We start from the raw sequence: 24,005 nt of genomic DNA, 5'->3' as shown, positions 1-24,005 counted from the left end.
AAGAATGTATGAAAACTTTCTTTATGTAACTATCCATCCATGTCTCTTCTTACTTTCATGTCACCAATCAAGGAAGAATAATTATAATTTTTTTATAAAAAAAAAACTCAGCGAGAATGTTAATTAAGGGTGGGTCCAATAATTATTACTATTATCTTATTTAGAAAAAAGGGGTTTTAAGGAGCAACTATAAAACGATTTATATTCAAACGTTAAATTAAAAAAATATATTTCTTTGTGTTGAAATTTTGCCTTACTTTTTTTTCTAGAATTTTAATCACGAAGAATTTTCATCTTACAACAAAGTTGAAGTATCAGTTTACGATAATGAGAAATTTTGAAAAATAGATATGAATATAAATAAAATTTTATTATCAAGCTCAAATGTCTTTTTAAATTCAATAAAGTAGGTAGTACACAGTAGAAAGAAAAACACGTTCTGAATGAAAATAAACGCAACAGTTTGTTGGATGTTCAAAGATATTTTTCTTGATAAGAATTTACTCAATTTATGAAATCGAATTGTTCGAGAATTACTTCATTGAAAGAAATATATTTCTTTTTGTCACAATTTTGCCTACTAGAATCTACGGATTTTCACCTAAAAAATCTTTTATATTGTTGTGCGGAAAAACTTGCATATTTTGCGACATTTCTTGGAAGATTATTTGGGTCAATTCGGAGCAATTGGTGTTTTATCAAATGGGTACAAGTGCTCGACCGTTAAGATGGGTGTCCGCTGCAAGAAGATCACCCGCGGTGCTCTCAAGCTCCGCTAGAATCTACATTTTAATGGGGATTGTGTGCATCTGGAAGCTGCACCGGTACTCTTTGAGCTCAATCATTTCTCATTCGTGCAAAAGAATGCGCGTACATCTTGTGGCTTTTTTGTTACACCATTGCTCTCTCGCATCGGTCACTCATAGCTTCACATAGGTATGGAAACCTTTGGAAAGATTAATTGTAGCACATTTAATGATGTTGAATGTATCAATAGGAATTCGATAGGGGCAAGTTATCATTAGTTCTGTGAACATAATACCATAGTGACAATATACAAGGTAAAAGAGGAAAAGAAAGATGAATTCTTCTGCATATACATCGTATGTTCTTAATTGGAGACTAATTAAAAGTATTAGTCGTTTTACCAATAAGGAATACTACTCTTTTTTTTGTAGTCATAAAGTAAAGTATGTGATGAAAGAAAATGTATAAAGTTTACCCTTTCTGTAAGAAATGTTTTAGCATCCAGCCCCTGTAATTATTTTGTTTCCTTTATCTCATAATTATATATACATACAACTGAAGGCAAAAATACCTTTAAAAATGCATTAATTCTATGAAATGTGCAAAAATGCGGAAGATTTTTTCTCAAGTTGGGAATTAATTCTCAGAATTTCTTGTCGTCTTGGACTTTCTTTGAAGACATTCGTTCTCTGAATTTACTTTAAAAAAATACTTTTCTTTTTTTTTAAACCGCCCTTTTAGATGTTTTCTTTATGTTGGCGTCTTTTAAGTGGGCGACTCATTGTTCTTTTAACTTTATCCAACACGTGACATGAGAGACAAATGAATCAATCCATGATTTTCTTCTCTCGTCTTTTTTTTTTAAATCCCAACGGCACGTGAGGAACGAAGCTCTCGTGAGAACATCGGACATTGACTCATGATTCTTGAATTCATTTTCTTTGCAAGAGAAGAGGAACCAAACCAACTGATACATTCTTCCCGGAAGGTCAAAGCGTCCAGAAATCGCTGATGTGTAACGTTTCGGCGGGAATTAAAGCAGATGTGTTTGCTGTGGGATATATTTTTTATAGAGTTATCATAGTCATGCTATTTACATAGAGATGTTACACTCTTGGAATGAAGTAGAAAAAAAAATCTTGAAAATACTCTGAGAAAATATTACTGTTAATTAGATAATTGTCACGTCAAACTTGAAGAAAATTCCGTTGAAAGTGAATGGCAGATAGCAAATTCTTGCAGAGTATTTAAATTTAAGTGGTAACACTTACATATTAGCTTATTAACGTAATTAAATCTAAAAATGACTTTGTTGAAGAAGTTAAGGAAATTGTATTGGTAATGAAAAATTAAAATTGGTTAGTGAATGATCTTGGGAATTAGTTAAAAATAAAAATATAAATTGTTCTTTTCTCTTCACAATGTATTTATCACTTTAGAAGAAAAAAACCAATTAATTTTAATAACTTTTTAAAATATATTTAAACTTATTCTCTAAAAAATTATTTGGCTTTCCCTAATGCCTAGTCCTACATTTGTTTTACTTTCAAATTTCTTTAAGAATCTTACCATCATTCTCACGGATATATGTATATATATTCTTGCTATTGCTCTACGTTCTTTTCATTTTTCCCCCATAGGGAATTTCCTCTTTTTCTCGCCATATTGGACGCATTGTTTGCAAGATTGCTGAACGTGAAAGACATTTTATAAAACATTTGTCCATTTTCGTTCTCCCATGACGATCTCTTTTGCATCTTATGCGCACAAATCATCGGAATTGAAACGGAAAGTCTCTTGGGAAAACTTCTCAGAGTTTTCCCAGAAAAAATCGGGATGCTCCTATCCCGTAGAAAAAAAATATTAACTATGATTTAATCTCCACCATCATCCATCCTGTCATCATCAATTTCAAGTCAGTTGTATGCTACAAAAATTAAATATTTTGATGGACATGGCGAATTGTGTGGGAACATCGTGATTTTTTTTCTTTTTAAATTTATAAACATCTCTGCAAGACATTGAGAAAAGCCTCACCGCAATCTTTTGCATACAATTCTCGGATACTTCTCTACTTATAGCATTGTGCAATCGCGTCGCGGCTTTTTTCGCTTTTCATCTCAACATTTTATTGCTCTTTTCCGATCTCAATGACAATCAGGCAACAAATTATAAAGTGAAATTTGTTCTTCGGTATTCAATGACACAGGACACACTTTTTTCCTTTTAAATTTTATTCTTCTACAAACTGGCAAATTTTGCAGATAAATTGTTTATGTTGTATGTAGGTATTTTATATATGTATTTAAATTGCAAATTAAGACGCACAAATGCGAAGGAATTGATAAATCGTTGAAAGCTTGCTTAGGGAGATTATTAAGGTTATTGCTTCATATAATAATATAATAATAATAATATTTCAATTAAGCTAAGAAGATTGATACACTTGGAGCCGTTATGTTTGTCGTATACCATAAAGTGAATTCTCTATAACTTTTTTAAATATTTTAAAAATGGTTTATTCAATATCTGATTTTTAAACAAAAAACAATATTTAAAAATGTTGTCATTTACAATATCACTCTACTCTTCTAAAGAAAGAGAAACGAGTTTGGGGAGCAAAACGCACCTTCCTCATCTCCACCCATATTCTGATGGGAAGATGTTAAAGCAAAAGAGAACGTTGTCTTGGGGATCTCTCAGGGCATTTAGGTACCAATCATGCCAAATATTGTATTACATTACATTATACATAATACATTTTGTGAAAGATTGATAGTGAGAACATTACGAGGGATACTCGACACCAAAAAGTCATACTTGTAGCGTTTCTTTTTTTTTTTTAGAAACATCCCATTTACAAGACAATGTAAGAATAAATTTAAACGCAGAGATTGCGTGAAGAAATCATAAATAAACACACGTTAAGAATCTATCACAAGAATCTTAAGTCATTGCTGCATAGAACAATGACGCACAGAACGATGCTTCGTGACTTTTTTTTAAAGTTGTTTTGGATGAATTACTAATTTTTTATAACAATAGTTTTTCGATTGATGTACATAGGTACCTAAAGGAAAGATATTGTAAAATATTACAAAGTAAAATTAATCGTATGATTTAAGGTACGATTCAGTGGTGTACTTAGGAAGGATGTTTAGGTGTCTGAACTTCTTAAAGGTTCAAATATAGTTCAAATTTTTCAATAAAACTCCAGAGAAATTTTTCGAAGCTACAAATTAAATGAAAATGTTTAAAAAAAAATATCAGAAATGAGCTAAGAATAAAGACGGAAACAAAGTAAAAAAAAAACTTAATATTTTGAAATAGATATTTGGTAATTATCCCAATAAAATGGAAAAAAGGGTAGGTCTGTTTAGCGAAATTTTATTTTATTTTGATCCTTTCCAAGATTATGATTGTCTCGTGTGTATACTCTCAAAGAAGATAATGACTCATCTAAGCTTGACTTATCTCCTTTGTAGTTATATCTTATGTAATGCAAAGCACCTAATTTCCGCCATCCTATAATTTTCTTTCTGCTCGATTCATTGAATTTTAATTGAGAAACATCATCAAGTAAATTGGATAAAAATAGATCGTTTCTGCACAGTTGAAAAAAAAATCCGTGAAAACCTGCGCAATTCACAACAAATCTATCATCAATGGGCACTAAAGAATTGAATGGAACAATAAAATGAATCGATTGCCAATCAGTTCAAAGAGAATGGCAATCAATTGACAAAATCACCATATTGTGTTCTTTGTCAGACATCAAATGCAACGTTGTTACTTTGGATGCACTTCCATTTGATTCAATAGTGGTCATACTTGATCGCGTTTTTATCCATGTTGGAAAATTTTGCCTTTCGATGTGGATTTTTGAGGTCAAATGGTGCGCTGTTTTGCCGTGACAATCAATGTGGAAGAAGACAAAAAATGCGAGAAATACATTGAGAACGGGATCACTATACACCTAATAAATAATCTTACAGCAAAAGCAACCATTTGCAAGTCAATAGACTTGTTCCAAATTGATCTCAATGGTGATCTCGAAGAACACATTTTTTTAAGGTTTTTTTTTCTCGGACCAAATGTGGAAAATATTTGGAGTTCTTTTTTGAATTCAAAAATAAAATAATTTCTGGTATTGAATAAAACACGCTAATTAGACAACAAGTTGAGTTAAGAGATTTAACCCTTTAACGTTAAATATTTTATAAACAAAAATAATTTGAACTTAAATAAAATTTGTTTGTATTACTTGCAATATTTCTATTTAACAAATATAGATAAAGATGTCTAAAAAATCTACAAATCCAACACATAAAACTCGTGCTATTTTTGCTGTGATAAAATTTGTAAATGAGTATAAGAATAGGTATCACAGGTATGGAACAAATAAAGATAGGACAACAATTTAATGCAAAGATTTTTTTATGCAAATCATCCGTCTTCCAAATTAAACAACAGTTAGAAGGAAATAATCTCAAACAATCTTCTCAACTAATTTCATTCTCGGAGCCTCGTTCTCTCACTTCATTCGAAGCTGGAAGACGCGCGCGCCAAGAAGAGGCTTACAGTTATCCCACTAAATAGCAGCCTGCAACAAAATAATTGTAATAGTTCCACAAACTCTCAAAACCAAATACTATACGTATAAGAAATCTCGCAGCAAGAACTCACGGATTTATCGTGAAAATATGCTGAGAGATGTTCAATTGGAAAAAAAAATCTTGTGAGTATATGTTGTGCAATTAATGCGTATTCTCATGCGTGATCATAAGCCTGCATTTCAGATCACACCGCACACAAATTGACATGATTTTACAGAACAAACAAGAATTGTTTGAGTTGGAAATTTAGATCAATTTGACTTTCTTTTCCCAAAGGCGCCAAGTGCTTGCAAATTGCTTCAAAGCGCCGCGTTGTAGTGTTGCTTTGATAACTTCTTTGATGGTGCTCTTGACTATCACCAGGATGATCTGTGGAGGCTTCTCTTTAGATCTCTATCTCTTAGAGGTATTTTCATTGACTGCCAATGACTACGTGTTGTCAAAGAGTCATTAAAAGATAGTGATACAATTTATATTTCTTTTACTTCTGCCTATCGAAGAAATTTCTTTTCATGTTAAAAGAAAAAATTCTCTGCGAATATTCTTGAACTACCAAAAAATCTAATACACAAATTCGCTAAAAAGTAAAAATAAAATAAACTAATCGTAATTCCCACGACGATCTTAAACCTCTTAGATTGCAATCTTTGGTGATCTTTGTCCGTCACGAGTGGATCTTTTTCCCTCCGTAAACATGTTATTAAGAGACACTAAAAGCAACTCTATGAGTAGGAAAATATAGTATATCTGAAGATATGAAAGAGTAACTCAACAAAAGTCATGATACATATTTTGCAATTATAATTAGCAAAATGAAGAAATTTTTTATAATAAAGAGTGGTCATAAAAGCGTGGTAATTTTGAGAAAGAAAACTAAATTACTTGAATATCTTTTGTAAGTGTCTGCAACAGGCCTCCATACGCCTCATACACAAATTAGCGATTATACATATTAGATTGTGTCCTAATGAAATGAAAATTGCTCTCAAAGAAAAGCATTTAAAATGGAAACAAGAGGATCCCTCACGCGATAATTAACACTTAAAAAAATTGCGTGAAAAAAAAAAGATAATTCTTGGGCATATATTAATGAAAGAGGGAAGAGAGGAATAAACCCAAATTCATCTCAACATAAGCATATTGAATAACCAATAATATGAAAATTTGTACCGATGTACAGTTGCAAAATGATCGCGATCGTGAATCTTGCGATCAATAGATGATCATTAACGGGGTTCTTTTGGCATATTATGTACACAGACATATGTATATACATAATACCTACATTTTCCATGTACGAAAGAATTTATGTTGGATATATTTCTCCACCAGCAGTGGGAGAAAATATTCGACAAGTGGCAGAAGGGGACAGTTTCTTGGAGATCATAAAAATCTCTTTGATCATCTTGGAACGTTTTACCGTTAAGTAATTCCATCGTTAAATCTCCGTTTCTTCCGTTTCACTCTCAGCACGGGATCGCACAAGAAAATGAAGAAAATATAGGTATGTACGTACATACGTGAAACACTCTCACAGTGATTGCACTTAATTTCGACAAAAAGACCTTTTTTTTTAGATGAAATTTACAATAAGTTTATTAAACATTTACCTTTATTTAAAAATCCACGAGAAATAATATCCAAAAACCACACTTGCAGCTATAAGTTTTTTTTCTATTATTTTTTTTAACACAAATAATTTTTATTTATTTGTACACAACTTTAAAAAAAAATCGAGGATCACTTGAATATTGTAATTATAACTTGTTGATCACTCAAAGATTGTCCAAAGATCATCTATTGCACTTGTAAAGTATTGAGCTATATGTAGTTAAAATGTGATCATCACACGCTGCGACTTTACTCAATAACTTCTCCCAACAAACTAACAAAATATTCTTTAAGCTGCGCGTGGCTGCAATCGTTGTGGTGATCGCGATCACGCGGTATTCACCTCAACGTGTATCCCGCCACCTAGTGCCGCGATCTCTGTACCAGGTGATCCACGCTTGAGTATATACGAGGTGATCAAAAGAGTGATCAAATTGCATATCATATGAATGGGAAATATCACAATTAATAAGCATCAAATGGAATGTCTCTCTGTCTATTACCCACCAATACCATAAATTTCTGTTTTCTCCAACTAATCATGCATACAAATTATATTTCTTGAAATTAATTGTGATCCATATAGACTCAATTCACTTGGTTTGGTGATGAAAAAGAAAAATGGATAAGTATATTAAAAAAAAGATTTTTAAAAAATCAATCATCCATTTTTTTTTAGATCTTAAACACGCTCTGTATTACCTATATTCACTATGTTTTTTTACAAAACATTTCGTCTCTGTAATGAAAAAAAATTATTTTGTCTTTTTCCAAATTTTCTTTAAACGAACTTGAAGCTATTGATTGTATGTATTGAAGTTTACTATACCTACACATTTAGATGTAGAATTTATCACGAAATGTTAAATAGATTTTATTCTGAGATGATTTAAAAAATCCAATTGGCAACATTGTCAAGAAAAATCTTCCGAGAACATAAATTCAAAGTTTGGTAAAGCCCAGTGAATGCTTTTACAAAAAATTTAAATACCTGGAACATTTCTTTAATACCTATATCGATATAATATTTTCAAAGACAGAAATGTCTGTAGTTCCAGAATCAAACATTTATGTACTGTAATATTTTCTAGAGTACTTTCCTGTTATAAAAGATCGTCTCTAAGTTTTCTGCAAAATTAAAACAATTCGCTGAAGTGCCATTGTAAATCTACTGGAGAAAATAAATTCTATACCTACCTACTTTTTTTTGAGTGAAGTAGAAAAGCAATAAGAACTCGATCAGTAATTTAGTAAAAAAGAAAAAGATGAAAATTTATGTGTTGAATTAATACTTCATTAGTTGGATGATTGCAATGCCATGGGAGTCTCCTTGCGCGATTGAATTGATGATTCCGTGATCGTGAGGGTTCATCGATCGCGATCACAGAGCAAAAACCAGCATCCGCACCTTCAGGGAAATTATGCAATAAATGCAGTATAGCGAGGACTCTCATCATAGAGAGAGACACGCGAAAGATAAACAAAGAGTGACCTTGCAGAGTGAAATTGGTGAGACATCCCTCGATCATCGTATGATAATAGTCGAGTTAAAAACGTCTTTTGCACTCACAATCGATCATTTCGCTTCTTTTTTTTTCTTTTTATGTCGGCGCCCTTATCACATTCATCTACTCTTCCTTTCCATTTTTCCTACAAACGAAAATCAATGATGACCGGATGGCATAATGACTTTGACCAAATTTCTAAGAGGTGAAGTTTAAAAATTATTACCTATTAAACATTATCTCAGAGTGGGGACCTTAGTGAAAGTTTTATAAGAAATTGCACCATAAATAAAATTATGTACATTATTTTGATCGGAAGAAGCTTTCAATTTTCGCGCTATCACCTTTGATATTGCGCCTATATATTGTTAAAACTTATAAGTAAAGAAGGTAGGCAAAGTATTACGTTCATCTAGTAAAGAGTAGATGGCGCTTACCATGTAGTCGCCGTTGGGTAGTCAAAGAGACTTTCATTGATGTCTTTTGCTTCGATACAGTGGCTACAGGTGCAAAAGGAATATTGTGATCCGTAGACGCTGGATTGCTCCTCGAAATCCGAAAAATTTATATCCGTGTCGAAACCGTCTTCATCAAAATTACTTCGTGGAGCCCCAGAATCTTCAGAAGTACTTCTACTCCAACGAGATCTATTTATGGAATTAAAAAATATATAATAATTTATGCAAATAAAGTTTAAGGTAAGTGTAAAGTTTAATTCACTATGCATTAAACCATATAGATAAAATCTCGATGATTATAAAAATTAATAATAAGAATAGGAAAGTTTCTTTTTTCTGAATGGTTAAAAAAAATTTAACAAAGAGATTATTGCTGAATTGAAGCTAAACAGTTTTTATCTATTAATTATAAGATATTATAGTGACGAAAAATTTTATATAAAAATAAGTAGAATATACTCGAAATAGTCATAAGTACATAATCATTTTTCCATCGTAAATGAACTGATTTAGTGTCTAAGATTTAGAGCGCTATACCTACTCATGCCTATTCTCTCCCCTATAAGGTAAAATTATCAAAATTAATGTTTTAAACAATTTTTATTAGTAATTGTATCTAGTTGATTGCCTCGGAATGGAAAATTGACTTCCTCCATTAAAGGTATTTTATTTTCAATCGGAATAAAATTTGTAATTTAAATCTTTAAGGGATTTTAGGGATTTTATGATTTTATAGTGATTTTTAGAGAAAAATATGAACTTTTTTTTATTTGAATATCATGAATTTTTTTATGTAATTCGATGATATATTTGCATGAGCTTACTAACTAAATTGTTTAATACAACATTATTTAAATTAAATTAAGTTAGAGATTACACATCTCATTATTTTTTTTTACCTTTTCCCTTTTGAATCCATCGTGTCCACCACGACATTCCATGTTCTGTTGATAAGATAGAGAAGATAGAAGCTTCTGGTGTTCCCTTGTGATCCCTTTGAGCCATGTTTTGTCTGCTTTCCCTCTTCAGCACTGCGCCAGCTTCGACTCAATGTCGACTGTCCACTTGAGACGTTCCCCATTGCTTGATTACCCACTTAATCTTTCGTCTTCCATTGCCTCCGGCGCATAAATTGGGGCCTCCTCCTGACCAAAAGAGATGTGAGGATAAGCATTGTGGCACAAATACCATATAGCGAATTGGAATTTTTGTTCCACTTATCCAGTGCAGTAGTTTACATATATACGAAAACCGGTACTGACACAAGGTTATTTAGTTGATTTCTTATGCAATGGTTAAATAATGTTCATCTTCCGCAGGAGTGGAAATACATTAACTTGTCTTTGACCTCGTGATCTTGTTAAAGTCTGCGGTGTAATGGCGAAGATGATTAAGCTTCGATTGACTTTACATGAACTTGTGGGTGCTCATTGCACTTCTACTGTAATAATTACCTATATGTACGTACGTTAACGATGTAACTTATCTATTTCTTCTAGTTCTTCTACTTTTAGCTCATCAACGCTTCTTTTTATCTTTAAGGACCAAAGTCCATTTTCAATATTTTCCAAAATACTTATCATGGATTTTCCACTCAATTTTAACATTTCGTAAAACAATAAAACGGATAAAACGCCATATAAAAAATATTCTCACATGTTGATGTTTTCGAAGGTGTTAATTTGGGTCACCTCAATTTCTTGGCTCGTCCACCAAGAATTAATTGAGTGTCCAAACTCAAAGAGGTCTGAAGACACGAAAAAAGAATAATATGGCATTGTGTGAGACTTTCTCTGTCCACTGAAGAAGTTATGCAAAAAGGGAAAATTGTGTGGGAAGTCTATTGCAGAAGGTCAGTCAGAATTCTTTAACAAAGATGCTGCATTTTTCTTCATCTGTCTCGATCGTGGAATCTCTCTTAACTGTATTGGTGATTTTGCCGCTAATTATCTTCACGTTACAACTGCAATCGATGGAAATCGATCAATGGTGGAAATATCTTGTACAGAGATAGCAATTCTCATGAAATGTTTATTTTATATATAAAATGTACTTAGTGGTAGTTAAGAAGTGACCCAGAGAGACTCATCTGTTTGAGTTTGTGTTTGATAGAAGAAAAATGTGTAATGGAAAATTTAGGTTTTAGAAATAATTCTCACTGGATGATTTTAGTTAAATTATAATATAATCTATCTTAAAAAATTAAATTTGCTCCATATCTGTTCAATACACGCCTTGCTATATATGTATGTTGTCGCTGTCCCAAGTAACACATTCTGCCCTAAATAGGGAAATGCCGAATATATCTCGAATATTTGTCGACATCTTTGGCCCTATTTGCTAGGAAATACTCAAGTGGGCAAATATTCGACAGATTTCCTTATTGTGTGGCCCAATAATTTCCCCGTCGAAGAATATTGGGCCATTTTTCGAAAAATTCCTTCCCTATTTTTTATGCAAGAAATAGGGCAAAACATGTAGACTATCCGTCGAAATTTTTTCCTCCCAATTTTCCTTTTTCTGAATTGGGCAATGAGTGCCCACCAAATGTCGAAAATTGTCCCTATTCTAATTCCTACCAAATAGGGAAATCTTTGGCCCTATTTCCGTCGAATATTTTCCCTATTTCTCTTCCCTAGTTCTGCCTACCAAATAGGGAAACTGACGGCCCTATATCCGTCGAAGATTTTCCCTATTTCTGTTCCTTGGCTCTGCCTACCAAATAGGGAAACTGACGGCCCTATATCCGTCGAAGATTTTCCTTATTATTCTGCCTTATATTTGCCCACAAAATAGGGAAACCGGTGTCCCTATTTCTGTCGAAGATTTTCCCTATTCCTCTTTCTACAAAATAGGGAATCAGGTGGCCTTATTTTCGTCGACAATTTTCCCTATCTTGTTTCCTTACCCAAGTAACACATTCTGCCCTAAATAGGGAAATGCCGAATATATCTCGAATATTTGTCGACATCTTTGGCCCTATTTGCTAGGAAATACACAAGTGGGCAAATATTCGACAGATTTCCTTATTGTGTGGCCCAATAATTTCCCCGTCGAAGAATATTGGGCCATTTTTCGAAAAATTCCTTCCCTATTTTTTATGCAAGAAATAGGGCAAAACATGTAGACTATCCGTCGAAATTTTTTCCTCCCAATTTTCCTTTTTCTGAATTGGGCAATGAGTGCCCACCAAATGTCGAAAATTGTCCCTATTCTAATTCCTACCAAATAGGGAAATCTTTGGCCCTATTTCCGTCGAATATTTTCCCTATTACTCTTCCCTAGTTCTGCCTACCAAATAGGGAAACTGACGGCCCTATATCCGTCGAAGATTTTCCTTATTATTCTGCCTTATATTTGCTCACAAAATAGGGAAACCGGTGTCCCTATTTCTGTCGAAGATTTTCCCTATTCCTCTTTCTACAAAATAGGGAATCAGGTGGCCTTATTTTCGTCGAAGATTTTCCCTATCTTGTTTCCTTATATTTTAATGCAAAATAGGGAGGGAAGTGCCCTAATTCTGTCGAAAATTTTCCCTGTCATATTTTCCTAAATGTAATTATCTCTAAATACAAAATACCTATGCATGTAAATTATTTTTTTTCCCTTTTCCAATATTGAAAATAAGTATAAAATAATTTAACAATATCAAAAATATTGCAATATTTTAATTAAATTAATCTGGGCAAACTCAAGTAACATTTTAGGGCAAATCTTCGACGATTCGTCGCCAGAGATAGGGCAAAAATTGGGTCTGGTGTCGACACACCGTCGAAAGTGGGGACAAAAAACCCCAATTTATCGCCGACGAATCTTCGACATAAAAATCCCTATTTTGGCCTAGTCCTCTACCAATTTTCTATATGCAAAAATGCACCCTAAACTATTATTTACCCAACAAATAATGTGGGAAATCGATAGATAATAAAGAAGCAAATTAATTTCTATGCTAAAATCATGAAAAATTAATTAATTTGCATAATTTTTTTGCATCAAGGTAGTTGATTTCCCTATTTTGGCCCTATTTTAGCCTTAAGTGACGTCATCCATCCATGGTCCAATCACATTACACCATTACTGTCCATTTCACAAATGGTTTCAACTTGGTGGAAGTGTCGGAGTGATATCGTACGACAATTCCTACAGAAATTATTATTAATTTAAAAAAAAATCAATTAATTGGAATATTTTGCAAATTCTTATGTACATAATGCTAATTCTTTAATCACTATTTAAAATTCCTTTATATTTTGACAATTTTTGTTTAGCTTAAATTATTAATAAAGGAAAAAAAATACCTTTTTTAATGTTCTTTGACTATTTTTAAGCACAAAGCGCCTAAAAATGAACAATATTTTTATTCTTAATAATAATAATAACTTTGTTATTTCCATACAAACTGTAGTATTTTAAATGACAATATATAAAATATTTTAAAAATTCCGATTTACAAAAAAAAAGACTTTACGTCCTTTTTTGTAAATATTGCTTGCACCACAAAATGCCTATATTTTTCTATTATTATTACGTTTTGTTTTTGAAGCACATTTGGTCTTTAAAAACACACATAAGGGCGATGCCGAAGAAAAACTCATCTGTATCCAGCACTCAAAGTCGACTATTTGTCAAAAAATAATAATTATCTTATCATTTTCTTTTAATTTATGAAAATCTCAAAGTATCTTATGAATTTAAAAATACAATTTACTTAAAAAAATCTAATAAGTTAATCTTAACCACCAAGTGTACTTTGAAGAGAAAATATGTTTCTTTTCGTTTCAATCTATTTCATTAAGAATTAAAATGTAAAACTCGCGATGAAGAAACTAGCTTTTTTTTTTAAAAAAAATCTTTTTTTATGTACAAGTTCTCAGACGCGAAACGCATTACAAAAAAAATATTTTTAAAATATTTCTCGGGCGAGAATCGCAATTAAAGATTTTTTTAAAAATTTTTTTTTATAATCTGTAGACCTGAAATGTGAAACTTCAACTAAAAAACTTTTTTTTTTTATAAAATGTAACTATCAGACGCAAGATGCCTAATGAAAAAAATTATTATAATATAATATATAATTTTTTATTATAGGTATTACTAGTTAATCCGAGCCCCCAATAACGTACAAGCCGATTTTTTTTTCGTTTTCTTCTGCGCATGGTTAGCTTAAAGAATATCAAACACCAATAAAACAATCATACACGTAGAATAATTTAAAAAGAATATCAAAGAAAACATTTTAAAAAAAATCAATCAAAAATTACTTGCAAATCTTATTGACCCGCTCTGCCTTCAAACAGAATTTCATCGCGAATGGTCAAGCCGTTTCAGAAGAATTCATTTGCCACAGACAAACAAACTTCAGTTTCATATTAAGATTCGTATAGTCTTTAAGAATTTTATTTTGGAAATTTTAATTTCATTGGCTAATTTTGAAAATGTCTCAAAATTAGCTATGATTTGATATAATTTCGGTAATTTTCAAGGTCACATCTAGGAAACAAAATGAAAGATTTTTACATATTTCACAAAAAGTTTTTCATATTTTTCGTTTACAAGAAATAGTATTTTTGAAACTTTTATGTTCTAGAAAGTTGTAGAGCTTCTTATAACCGTTTAATTTGATACCAAGTTGAGCAAAATCAGTTATGCCGTCCTCGAGTTATATGGAAAAACACTTTTGGTTTTTAGCCGCCATATTTTTTTCAAACCACTCAACCGATTATTAAGTATGAGTTATCGATGAAAACGTCTCACTGAGCTATACAACATATTTTTTGGTGTTTTAGGAAAATTCCTTCCGATTGCGTCAGCCAAGGGACGGTAGGTCAACCCAAACACATCCTTTCAATTTTAGGGCCAAAGCTTTCGACGCTTCTGTGCGTCTTCCTCAGTGGTCCCTTGGCTGACGCAATCGGAAGGAATTTTCCTAAAACACCAAAAACTTAAAACATCCCGTCAGTTTCCACTGGACTATACAACATACTAAAATTTTAAACTTCTAGCTATAAGGGAAGTGGCTGGTGATATTTCAAAATTGCGGACGGTGGCCATTTTGGATTTTTAAAAGGCGAATAAATAAAGTTTGTCATCCACATTTCTATAAAAAAATTCAAATCGAAAGTCTCTATTTCCAAAATTTTTCCACCATCATATTTGGAATGTAGGTTGTTTAAAATGGGCTCATACCAAGTTTGAGGCCTATCTAAGGTAGTCGGATTTTCCGACCATTACTTATTGTTCCCCACAAAGTGGAACACCAACTGATAATAATAGAAAAAATATAGGCGTTATGTGTCCCAAAAACACTAGTTTGTATTAGGCGAAATAAATTATGGCGTTGTGATGCCAAAAAAATTTTATTATTCATTATTTGAAAATATCAATTATCAATTGGAAAGTTTTTATAAACAGCTTCTAAGAAAATAAAAATTCCAATGACAGAACTGCTCTTAACAAGTACGAAAATATATTTTTTTTTCTTAACATTTCCATTAAAAAAAAATTATTTTAAAATTTTGGAGTAAAGTAAAAATTTTTCCACTTCAAGTTGTTTTCAAAATATTCCTCTGTGTTTTTCAAAAAAAAAGAATTAAAATTTATTTTAAATCTCATATAAATGCAATAATGCATAGGAAAATAAACAGTGGAGTATGCAAACATCCATGGACTTTTCTGTGGAATTGTGCAAAATAATATTTTAATGGGTCATATGGCGCACGATCTTCCCAAGAAATTCTATGGCGCGAATTCAAATTTTTGGGTGCAAAATTAAAATTTTCATCCTTAATTATCTGAGGCATCTGCATCCAAAATATATGGACCAATATGTTATAGGATGTATGAAGAAATTTTAAAAATAATTTTAAAAAGATTTTGGGAAATTTGATTTTTTAAACCCAATTTAAAAATATTTAATAATTAATTTTTGGAAATACATTGTCATTTTATCTCCTTTTGTTAATTTTCCTATCTGAAAAGGGATATGGCATAATTTTCCAATGATCAAGAGTCAGGAAAATTCGCGATGTAAAATTATGGATAATTAATTATTATTATTGAGTTCCATTTTATTTTACCATTTTGCATGGCAAGTAACGCCACCATTCATGAGAAAGTAATATTATTTTACATAATAATATGATTCCCATTGAAAACCATTGGAGAAAAAGAGAAAAAAAATATTAAGGAAATTAGGGAAATTTTTGTCGGCTATCCGTCGAAAATTTTCCCAATTTTTACCCTAATCCTTCGACGAATCGTCGAAGATATTTCCACCAAGTTTCTGATGAAATATGGATTAGGGCCAAAATAGGGATGCACATGTCGACGATTCGTCGGTCAAAAAATTGGGGTTTTTTGTCCCCACTTTCGGCCGTGCGTCGACACCAGACCCAATTTTTGCCCTGTCTTTGGCGACGAATCGTCGAAGATTTGCCCTAAAATGTTACTTGGGGTGCAGAGCTAGTTGTTTTGTGAGAGCAAGTCTTGAAGAATTGTGCCACTATTTCCTCATATCAAACACACTGAACCGTTAATTTCACCTAGAAGATCAATTTATCGGCATGGATATTGGTCCAACGAGACCAACACCATAAATATCCAAGAACTTGGCGCTGCGTGATCATTTAAATTTTCAGGAGAAGGCCTAAAATGCTCATCAATTTGCGGAGATATTCTCCAAATGATATGATATTCTCATGATTACGATCTTCATTGATCGTAGCTAATGAAAATCACTGAAGATGAAGCAAAAAGGTTAAATCATCGTTGAAGATTGTTTAAGAAAGATTGCACAATAAGAGAGATCGGGGATCTGTAAGACCTTTCATGATAATTTTTGGTGAAATTCATATATTGAGAACGCATCAAGATTCTTTTATTAGAATATTTTTATAAGATATTAAAAAAAATATTTTTTTTTGTTCCAATATCGAAAATTAATTTTCCATGCTCTTTAGGAATTTTAAAGTGATCTGCTACATCAGTCTCCCCTAAAAGAAATGTATAGAGTACCTACATGCAAGATTAATACCTTTCGAAAAATTAATTTTAACACTTGAATTTTTCCAAATTGTCTTAATTATGATAGATTAAAAGAAAATTTGTCCATTAGTGATCTCTCAAATGTATATTAAATAATAATTTCTTTTAAATTGCTTAACTTTTAGCACTTTAAAATGATTAATGCTAAAATCTCAAAAATATTTTTGTTGAATTTTAATTGAAATCTTATATTTTCGATTTTTAATCTTTATATTCCAAAACCGTTATATTGTGAGTAATAAATTCTTTGTCTTTTGCATTTCCATTAGTAATTAATTAAAAATGAACAACATTTCCGAAGATCACAATTTTTGGAAAAAAAACTTAATGCATTTCAGATTCATTTTATTTTCAAATTAGTCAATACTCATTATTCAGATGATGTTAAAAATTCCTTGTTGCTTTAAGAGCTTCTTTGCATTATTCACATTTAAAATAAATTTCAGTTAGTTCTTTTACATTTATGGAAAAATTTAAATTTTATCGCGAAGCTTTGTAAGTAAACGATCCTCAAATTTTTAAAATACATACAATTAATGGAATTTGCTTAAAAATGGCATATAAATGTCTTTAATCTCCGTCAAAAAATTGTATTTAAAAAGAATCACAGAAATGATTCTTATATTCCAAACTTTCAGTGGCGATGGTGTGATAATGGCAAAAAATTATACACCAAAAGAAGTGATCTGTTGGAATGAAGCGGGCAGAAGAAATCAGCATAATGCTCATCCCGAGAAATTGAGTGTTAAATCTCCAAATTAAGCATAGATTGTGATGAATAAATTTGGCGCAATACGAATGACAGAGACGTGTGGCAGGTACAATCAAATGCAATAAATTGAAAAAGAATTATGTGGTTGGGAAGAATGTTGCCAGAGAGAATTGGTGTCGCTTTCACAGCACGACAATCAGCAGCTGTTTTTCGTTCCAGAATTGCGTATGTCACTCGCAATTTGAATAAACATGCGATGGAATTGTCAATGAGATGAGAAAATGTGGGATGATACGCATCAAATGAAGATCGTTATATGGTGAGAATCGGTCAAGGGGGTTCCTTCATTAAAATTATTGGTTCCATACCAGTATAAAATATTGATTAAGAAAAATCTAGTTAATGATTTATTGATTTATCAATTTTTGACTTTTTATTTAGGAAATTAAATTAAACATTAAAAAACCTTTTAAGATAAAAAAAAAATGTGAATTTATAGAAGAGGTATGATTTTTTTTGAATATTCATCATCTTCTATTTATAGGGATGAAGAGGATGAAGACCATAGGTAAGGGGCCATCATTCTTCAATCGCAACCTCGCCAATAAATTTTTGGTACAGATTCTCTTTTTTTTTGTAAATAGAGGAGAAAACTTGAACTCTTGAGCAATTTTTTTTTAAATTTTGATGAAAATTAATATTTTGCTAAAGACGCATTGTGTAGAAGAAAACTGGATGTTTTTTTTTAATATCACCCCACCCTAAGTTCTTTGGAAAAAACTGGAGGTAATTTGGTTTCAAGGGTTTGATTTCAATGGTTTCTTGGTCGCTAATTGGGGCCCTATATTTTCATATCAGTACAGTCTAGCAAAAGAGTGGGCGTCTTTTTAGTTTTTAAATTTTATTATTGCACCGAAAAGTTATCCTTTCATTTACAAAAGAATGTAAAATTAAAATTAAAAGGTATTTTTCCACTGTATATTTTAGTTAGAGCTAAAATTATAGTTATTACCGTAGAGCCAAAAACATCCTCAATTCATTTGAAGAGAATTTTCTCTTTAATTGCTTTGTGTTTGAAAAGATCACCATGAAAGATCATTCGCGAGATGATCAATTTTCTTGCACTGTTGAATTACAATCTATAAAACTTCTTACTCTAATGAAATTTCTTTTTAACTGATATGCCTACAACAAATGTTTTTATAAGAAAAAGATTTTTTTGGGCAAACATTAGTTTATACTATTTATTAACACTATCACTATGAATGATTTACATTATATTGCAACAATCTTTTAGCAGATGATCCATACCTTTCGTTTCTTTATTTTAATAGGTTAGAGTTTATATAACAAAATCACTTCTACATTAATTTTAAAAATAATTTAAATACGAAGGGATAATGAAGAAATCCACCGAAAGTCAGATAAACACTTAACTTTTCACAAAGATCTTGGCACACAAAGAAATTATCCAATAAAACTTAAAACAACAAAATGTCCTTTTATATCCTCTCAAATTGACGACTCATGAGAACTGGCGCGAGAGTTGTTTACAACGCGGAATTGTAGCCTATGTGATGGTTCAAAGAGTGGCGCGAAACTGACTGACTGGTGATCACACTGGGTGACCAGAAGCCAAGAAGTGGCTCCGAAAAGCGGTCAGAGCAACTCTCGCAGAGTCGAATCGGTGTGATCAAACTCTCACACTACAGGAAAAAGATTCGCAATATGAAAATATTTGCAGAAAAATGTACATGTATATATGATGGAAACAAAATTGCATAATTTTTTTTTAAATACGCAAATATTATCTTGATTCGTGTGGGATGTGCAATTTTTCAGTTATTGGACGCTACACGTTGTTCCATTTACGAATCAGCAGAAGTATGGGGATTTAGTGGGATGATATGTTGATGATTTCTTTTTGATTCATCAAGTAACAGAGATACGTATTGAGACTCTCAAATGATGGACATAAGTGTCTGATATGAGATGTTCGAAAGATTACAACATTTGTTTAATCTCGATATTAACGTTTCTTTTAGAAAAGAAATATCTTCATTAGAAAAGTCAATCATAACGCGTCCAGTTATAAGAGTTGGTATACCACAACGCGGATGGGTCAGTCTATGCGTCGTAATTTAATTTGTGAGTAGTATTAGAGTAGGCAAAGTCAATTTTATGTAAAATTTAGCAATTTGACACATTAAAATGCTTATATCTTAAGTTCTATTAGACCTACAGAAATTTCTTGACTAGTTCTGGAAAGGTATTGAAATAAGCTATAATCTGACATATATTTCGAAACATTTCAAGGTCACCTCCAGAACACAAAATGGCGGATTTTTGTTCAACAAAAACAGTTTTTTGCACTTTTCGTCCTGAAGGAATGGTCCTAGAGGTTTCTGATGTTCTAGAAAGTTGTAGAATTTTGCAAACCCTTTAATTTGATACTAAATTGAGCAAAATCGGACAAGCCGTTCAGGAGATATGGCTCTTAGAACTTTTCAAATTCAAGAATTTTTCAAATGGCTATATCTTCTAAACGACGACATAGAATTTCTTCATTTTTGGACTGGTACAAGATTATTAGTCCTGCTACAACATATCAAAATTTAAAAGAAATCGATAATGGGGATTCAGAGATATTGCCCCTTAAATTTAGGCAATTTTTGTTTTTGATTTTAGCGCCTCTAGTGGTCATTTTTAGAACTTGATATGTTTTATATAGTTGTAGGGCTTCTTAAAACCTTTCATTTGATACCAAGATGATCAAAATCGGTCAAGCCGTTTTCGAGTTATATCGAAAAAACACTTTTTGCTTTGGGCCGCCATATTTGCTAAACCGCTTGACCGATTTTGAAGTATGAATTGTTGATGAAAACGTCTCACTGAGCTCTACAACATACTAAAATTTCAGACCTCTAGCTATAAAGGAAGTGGTTGACGCTATTTCAAAATGGCGGACGGCGGCCATCTTGGATTTCGAAAATGCGAAAAAATGAAATTTTACACCCACATTTCTATAGAAAACTTCAAACCGGAAGTCTCTATCTGTTACCGTTCTCAAGCTATAAGGCAAAGTTTAGAGTCCCGGACGGCAGGCCGGACGGCAGGCCGGCAGGCCGGCCGGATCAAAAATTTTCCACCACCATTTTCGTAATGTGGGATGTCTAAAACGTGCTCATACCAAGTTTGAGCCCGATCTGAGGTGGTCGGTTTTCCGACGATTACAATACTTGGTATGCCACGATTGTGGTATACCAACTAATTAATCTTTTCTTCTTAAAATAAAGACGTCATAAATGAAATGAATAGCAACTTTTAAATTTAAATGACGATACAACATTGCTTTCTCATTAATTAATTTTCCGCCTGATTTGCTTCCTCAGACTCCCCCAATGCAATTTGTTAGTACTTTTTGCATGTAGATTACCTCATTGACTTCTCAACTCCATAATGTGTTTTTGCTTATATCATAGAAGGAAAGCGCATCAGGTGGAAGATCATCACTAAATCACCCGAAAATTCACCATATTCCACTCGTATATTATGTGGTGCGGTGGCGCAAAAAAGGTGGAGGAACTGTTAAATAAATCTCCTCCCATTTAGAGTAAAATGCAAGTTGAATCAATTTGGATCATCTCTTGGGATTCCACGATGGATAAATTGCTGAGGCACGGTACTTATGTACATAGGCTGCAATTTACCTGACCCAGTCTAATGCCACACACTTCTAGATCACACTCCTCCGAGCAACCATCTGATGTTACTTGTAGGAGCACGTCTGTTGGGGCTCTTGCGGGAACGTCTTTTGATGTAATTTCTCTTATGTGATGATCCCTCATAAACGTAATTTTTTTATTAAGAGAAAATAAGTCGCAATGAAGGAGTAAAAACTTTGAAGAAATTGCATTTAAGTTCCAACTAATTATAATGTCATCTAAACGTTTCATTATGTACTTGCACGTTCAAGTGTAAATGCTTCCATAAAGTTAAATTACCTATGTCATAAACAACTAATAGAATTTTGTTGGTTATGTTGTCTCATATGTTCTGGAATTTTTTGAAATCTTGTTTAACTTCAAAATTGTTACGAAAAATCAATTCTAAAGGCTCCAACAGATGGACGAGAAATTCCTCGTGCGGTGCGGTGCGGCGAGGTTTTTGGCCAATCAGAAGCGAGAGATGGCTCACACACTCTCACCGCACCGTGTGAGAACGTTTTTCGGCCAATCCGAAGCGACGATGGGCCACGAAAACCTCGCCGCGCCGCACCGCACGAGGAATTTCTCGTCCATCTGTTGGAGCCTTAAACATAAATCTTGAAGTAAAGTTATAAAACTTTTTTTTTTAATAAATTTTTTCAGCTTTTTGTGGAAATATTTTTTTTTGTCATATATTTATGCACTTATAATAAATTAAGTAAAATTTTCGGAGCGTTACATGTACTTTAGTACAATGGAAAAATCTGAGCAACTAACTTGAACTAAAACTTGTACTTGATGACCAACAAAATGAATGAATGAATCCAAAATTTGAATAATTTTTCCAATAAAATATTTTTATTGGAATTATACTTTGAAAGAAAATATTCATCTGGTATAATCCTATTTTGAGATCATGGCATTATTAATGCTAATTAATATCTTCTCTCATGCTATCATTGTAACGTATGGGATATTTTTTTTAGCTTTTCTCTGAGAATCATTTGTCAATATAAGATGATTTTTCTGTTATTCCCCGCCTCAAATATGCTTTCGCGATAGCCAATTAGTTGGTATACCACAATCGTGGCATACCAAGTATTGTAATCGTCGGAAAAACCGACCATCTCAGATCGGGCTCAAACTTGGTATGAGCACGTTTTAGACATCCCACATTACGAAAGTGGTGGTGGAAAAATTTTGATCCGGCCGGCCGGCCTGCCGGCCGGCCGGCCGGCCTCTGCGCCAAACTTTACCTTATAACTTGAGAACAGTAACAGATAGAGACTTCCGGTTTGAAGTTTTCTATAGAAATGTGGGTGTAAATTTTCATTTTTTCGCATTTTCAAAATCCAAGATGGCCGCCGTCCGCCATTTTGAACTACCGTTTACCACTTCCCTTATAGCTAGAGATCTGAAATTTTAGTATGTTGTAGGGCTCAGTGGGACGTTTTCATCGATAATTCATACTTGAAAATCGGTCAAGCCGTTTAGCAAATATGGCCGCCTAAAGCAAAAAGTGTTTTTTCGATATAACTCGTGAACGGCTTGACCGATTTTGACCATCTTGGTATCAAATGAAAGGTATTGAGAAGCCCTACAACTGTCTAAAACATTCCAAGTTCCAAAAATGGCCGCAAGAGGCGCTAAAATCAAAAACAAAAATTGCCTAACTTTAAGGGGCTATATCTCCGAATCCCCATCTTAGATTTCCTTGAATTTTTGATATGTTGTAGCCTGACTTAATATCTTTCACCAGCCCGAAAATGAAGAAAATCTATGTCGCCGTTTAGAAGATATAGCCATTTGAAAAATTCTTGAATTTGAAAAGTTCTAAGAGCCATATCTCTTGAACGGCTTGTCCGATTTGGCTCAACTTGGTATCAAATAAAAGGTTTTGCAAAACTCTACAACTTTCTAGAACATCAGAAACCTCTAGAACCATTCCTTCAGGACAAAAAGTGCAAAAAACTGTTTTGGTAGAACAAAAATCTGCCATTTTGTGTTCTGGAGGTGACCTTGAAATGTATCGAAATATATATCAGATTATAGCTTATTTCAATATCTTTCCATAACTAGTCAAGAAATTTCTGTAGGTCTTATAGAACTTCAGATATGAGCATTTTTATCTTTCATATTGATGAATTTCATAAAAAAAATCAACTTTGCCTACTGATTCTGCTCACAAATTAAATTACAACGCATAGACTGACCCATCCGCGTTGTGGTATACCAACTTTAATAACTGGACGCGTTATGATTGACTTTCTTTCTGCAGCCTGATCAAGTTATGCTCTGACCGTGGCGAGAATGTTTGTGCTTTTTTTTTCTGTTATAGGTGGTAAATAAGAATACACGTTGAATCTTTAGAGTGAGCGCCGTCAATTTGGGTCGTTAAACTACTTCTTTTTATTTTCCCAAAAAAAAAACTCATCCACAGGAGGTGGTAGCTCGTGGCTTGTGAATTTGCATCTCAATCTCTTCTCACTCTCACTCTGTGCCTTGGCGAGGTTGATGCAGCCATCATATACGTAAGCAATCAACCGTTCTATGATTTCATTTAAATCACATTTTTCAATCTTCTTAAGCTGCTTGTTCTTTTAGAA

The 24,005-nt window shown here is 32.6% G+C and overlaps 1 protein-coding gene across 5 annotated transcripts in view; it reads right to left on the bottom strand.

Annotated features, from left to right (window-relative positions):
* LOC129796529 (uncharacterized) overlaps positions 1–19,305 on the bottom strand; it is a 32,886-nt gene extending 13,581 nt beyond the window's left edge. For 2 of the 5 annotated variants that reach the window (XM_055838550.1, XM_055838553.1), the window contains exons 1-3: positions 19,004–19,305; positions 9,837–10,082; positions 8,917–9,126 (exon numbers count right to left, since the gene is read on the bottom strand). In XM_055838550.1, coding sequence (XP_055694525.1) covers positions 8,917–9,126; positions 9,837–10,018 — 392 coding nt within the window. In that variant the 5' untranslated portion in view covers positions 10,019–10,082; positions 19,004–19,305. The other 3 variants (XM_055838549.1, XM_055838551.1, XM_055838554.1) reach the window with 3 other exon arrangements.
* Positions 19,306–24,005: the final 4,700 nt, after the last annotated feature.

Source organism: Lutzomyia longipalpis, chromosome 4, assembly GCF_024334085.1.
Source record: "Lutzomyia longipalpis isolate SR_M1_2022 chromosome 4, ASM2433408v1".
Taxonomy (NCBI): domain Eukaryota; kingdom Metazoa; phylum Arthropoda; class Insecta; order Diptera; family Psychodidae; genus Lutzomyia; species Lutzomyia longipalpis.
The sequence above is the reverse complement of the archived record's forward strand: the minus strand, read 5'-3'. Positions and strand labels throughout refer to the sequence as shown.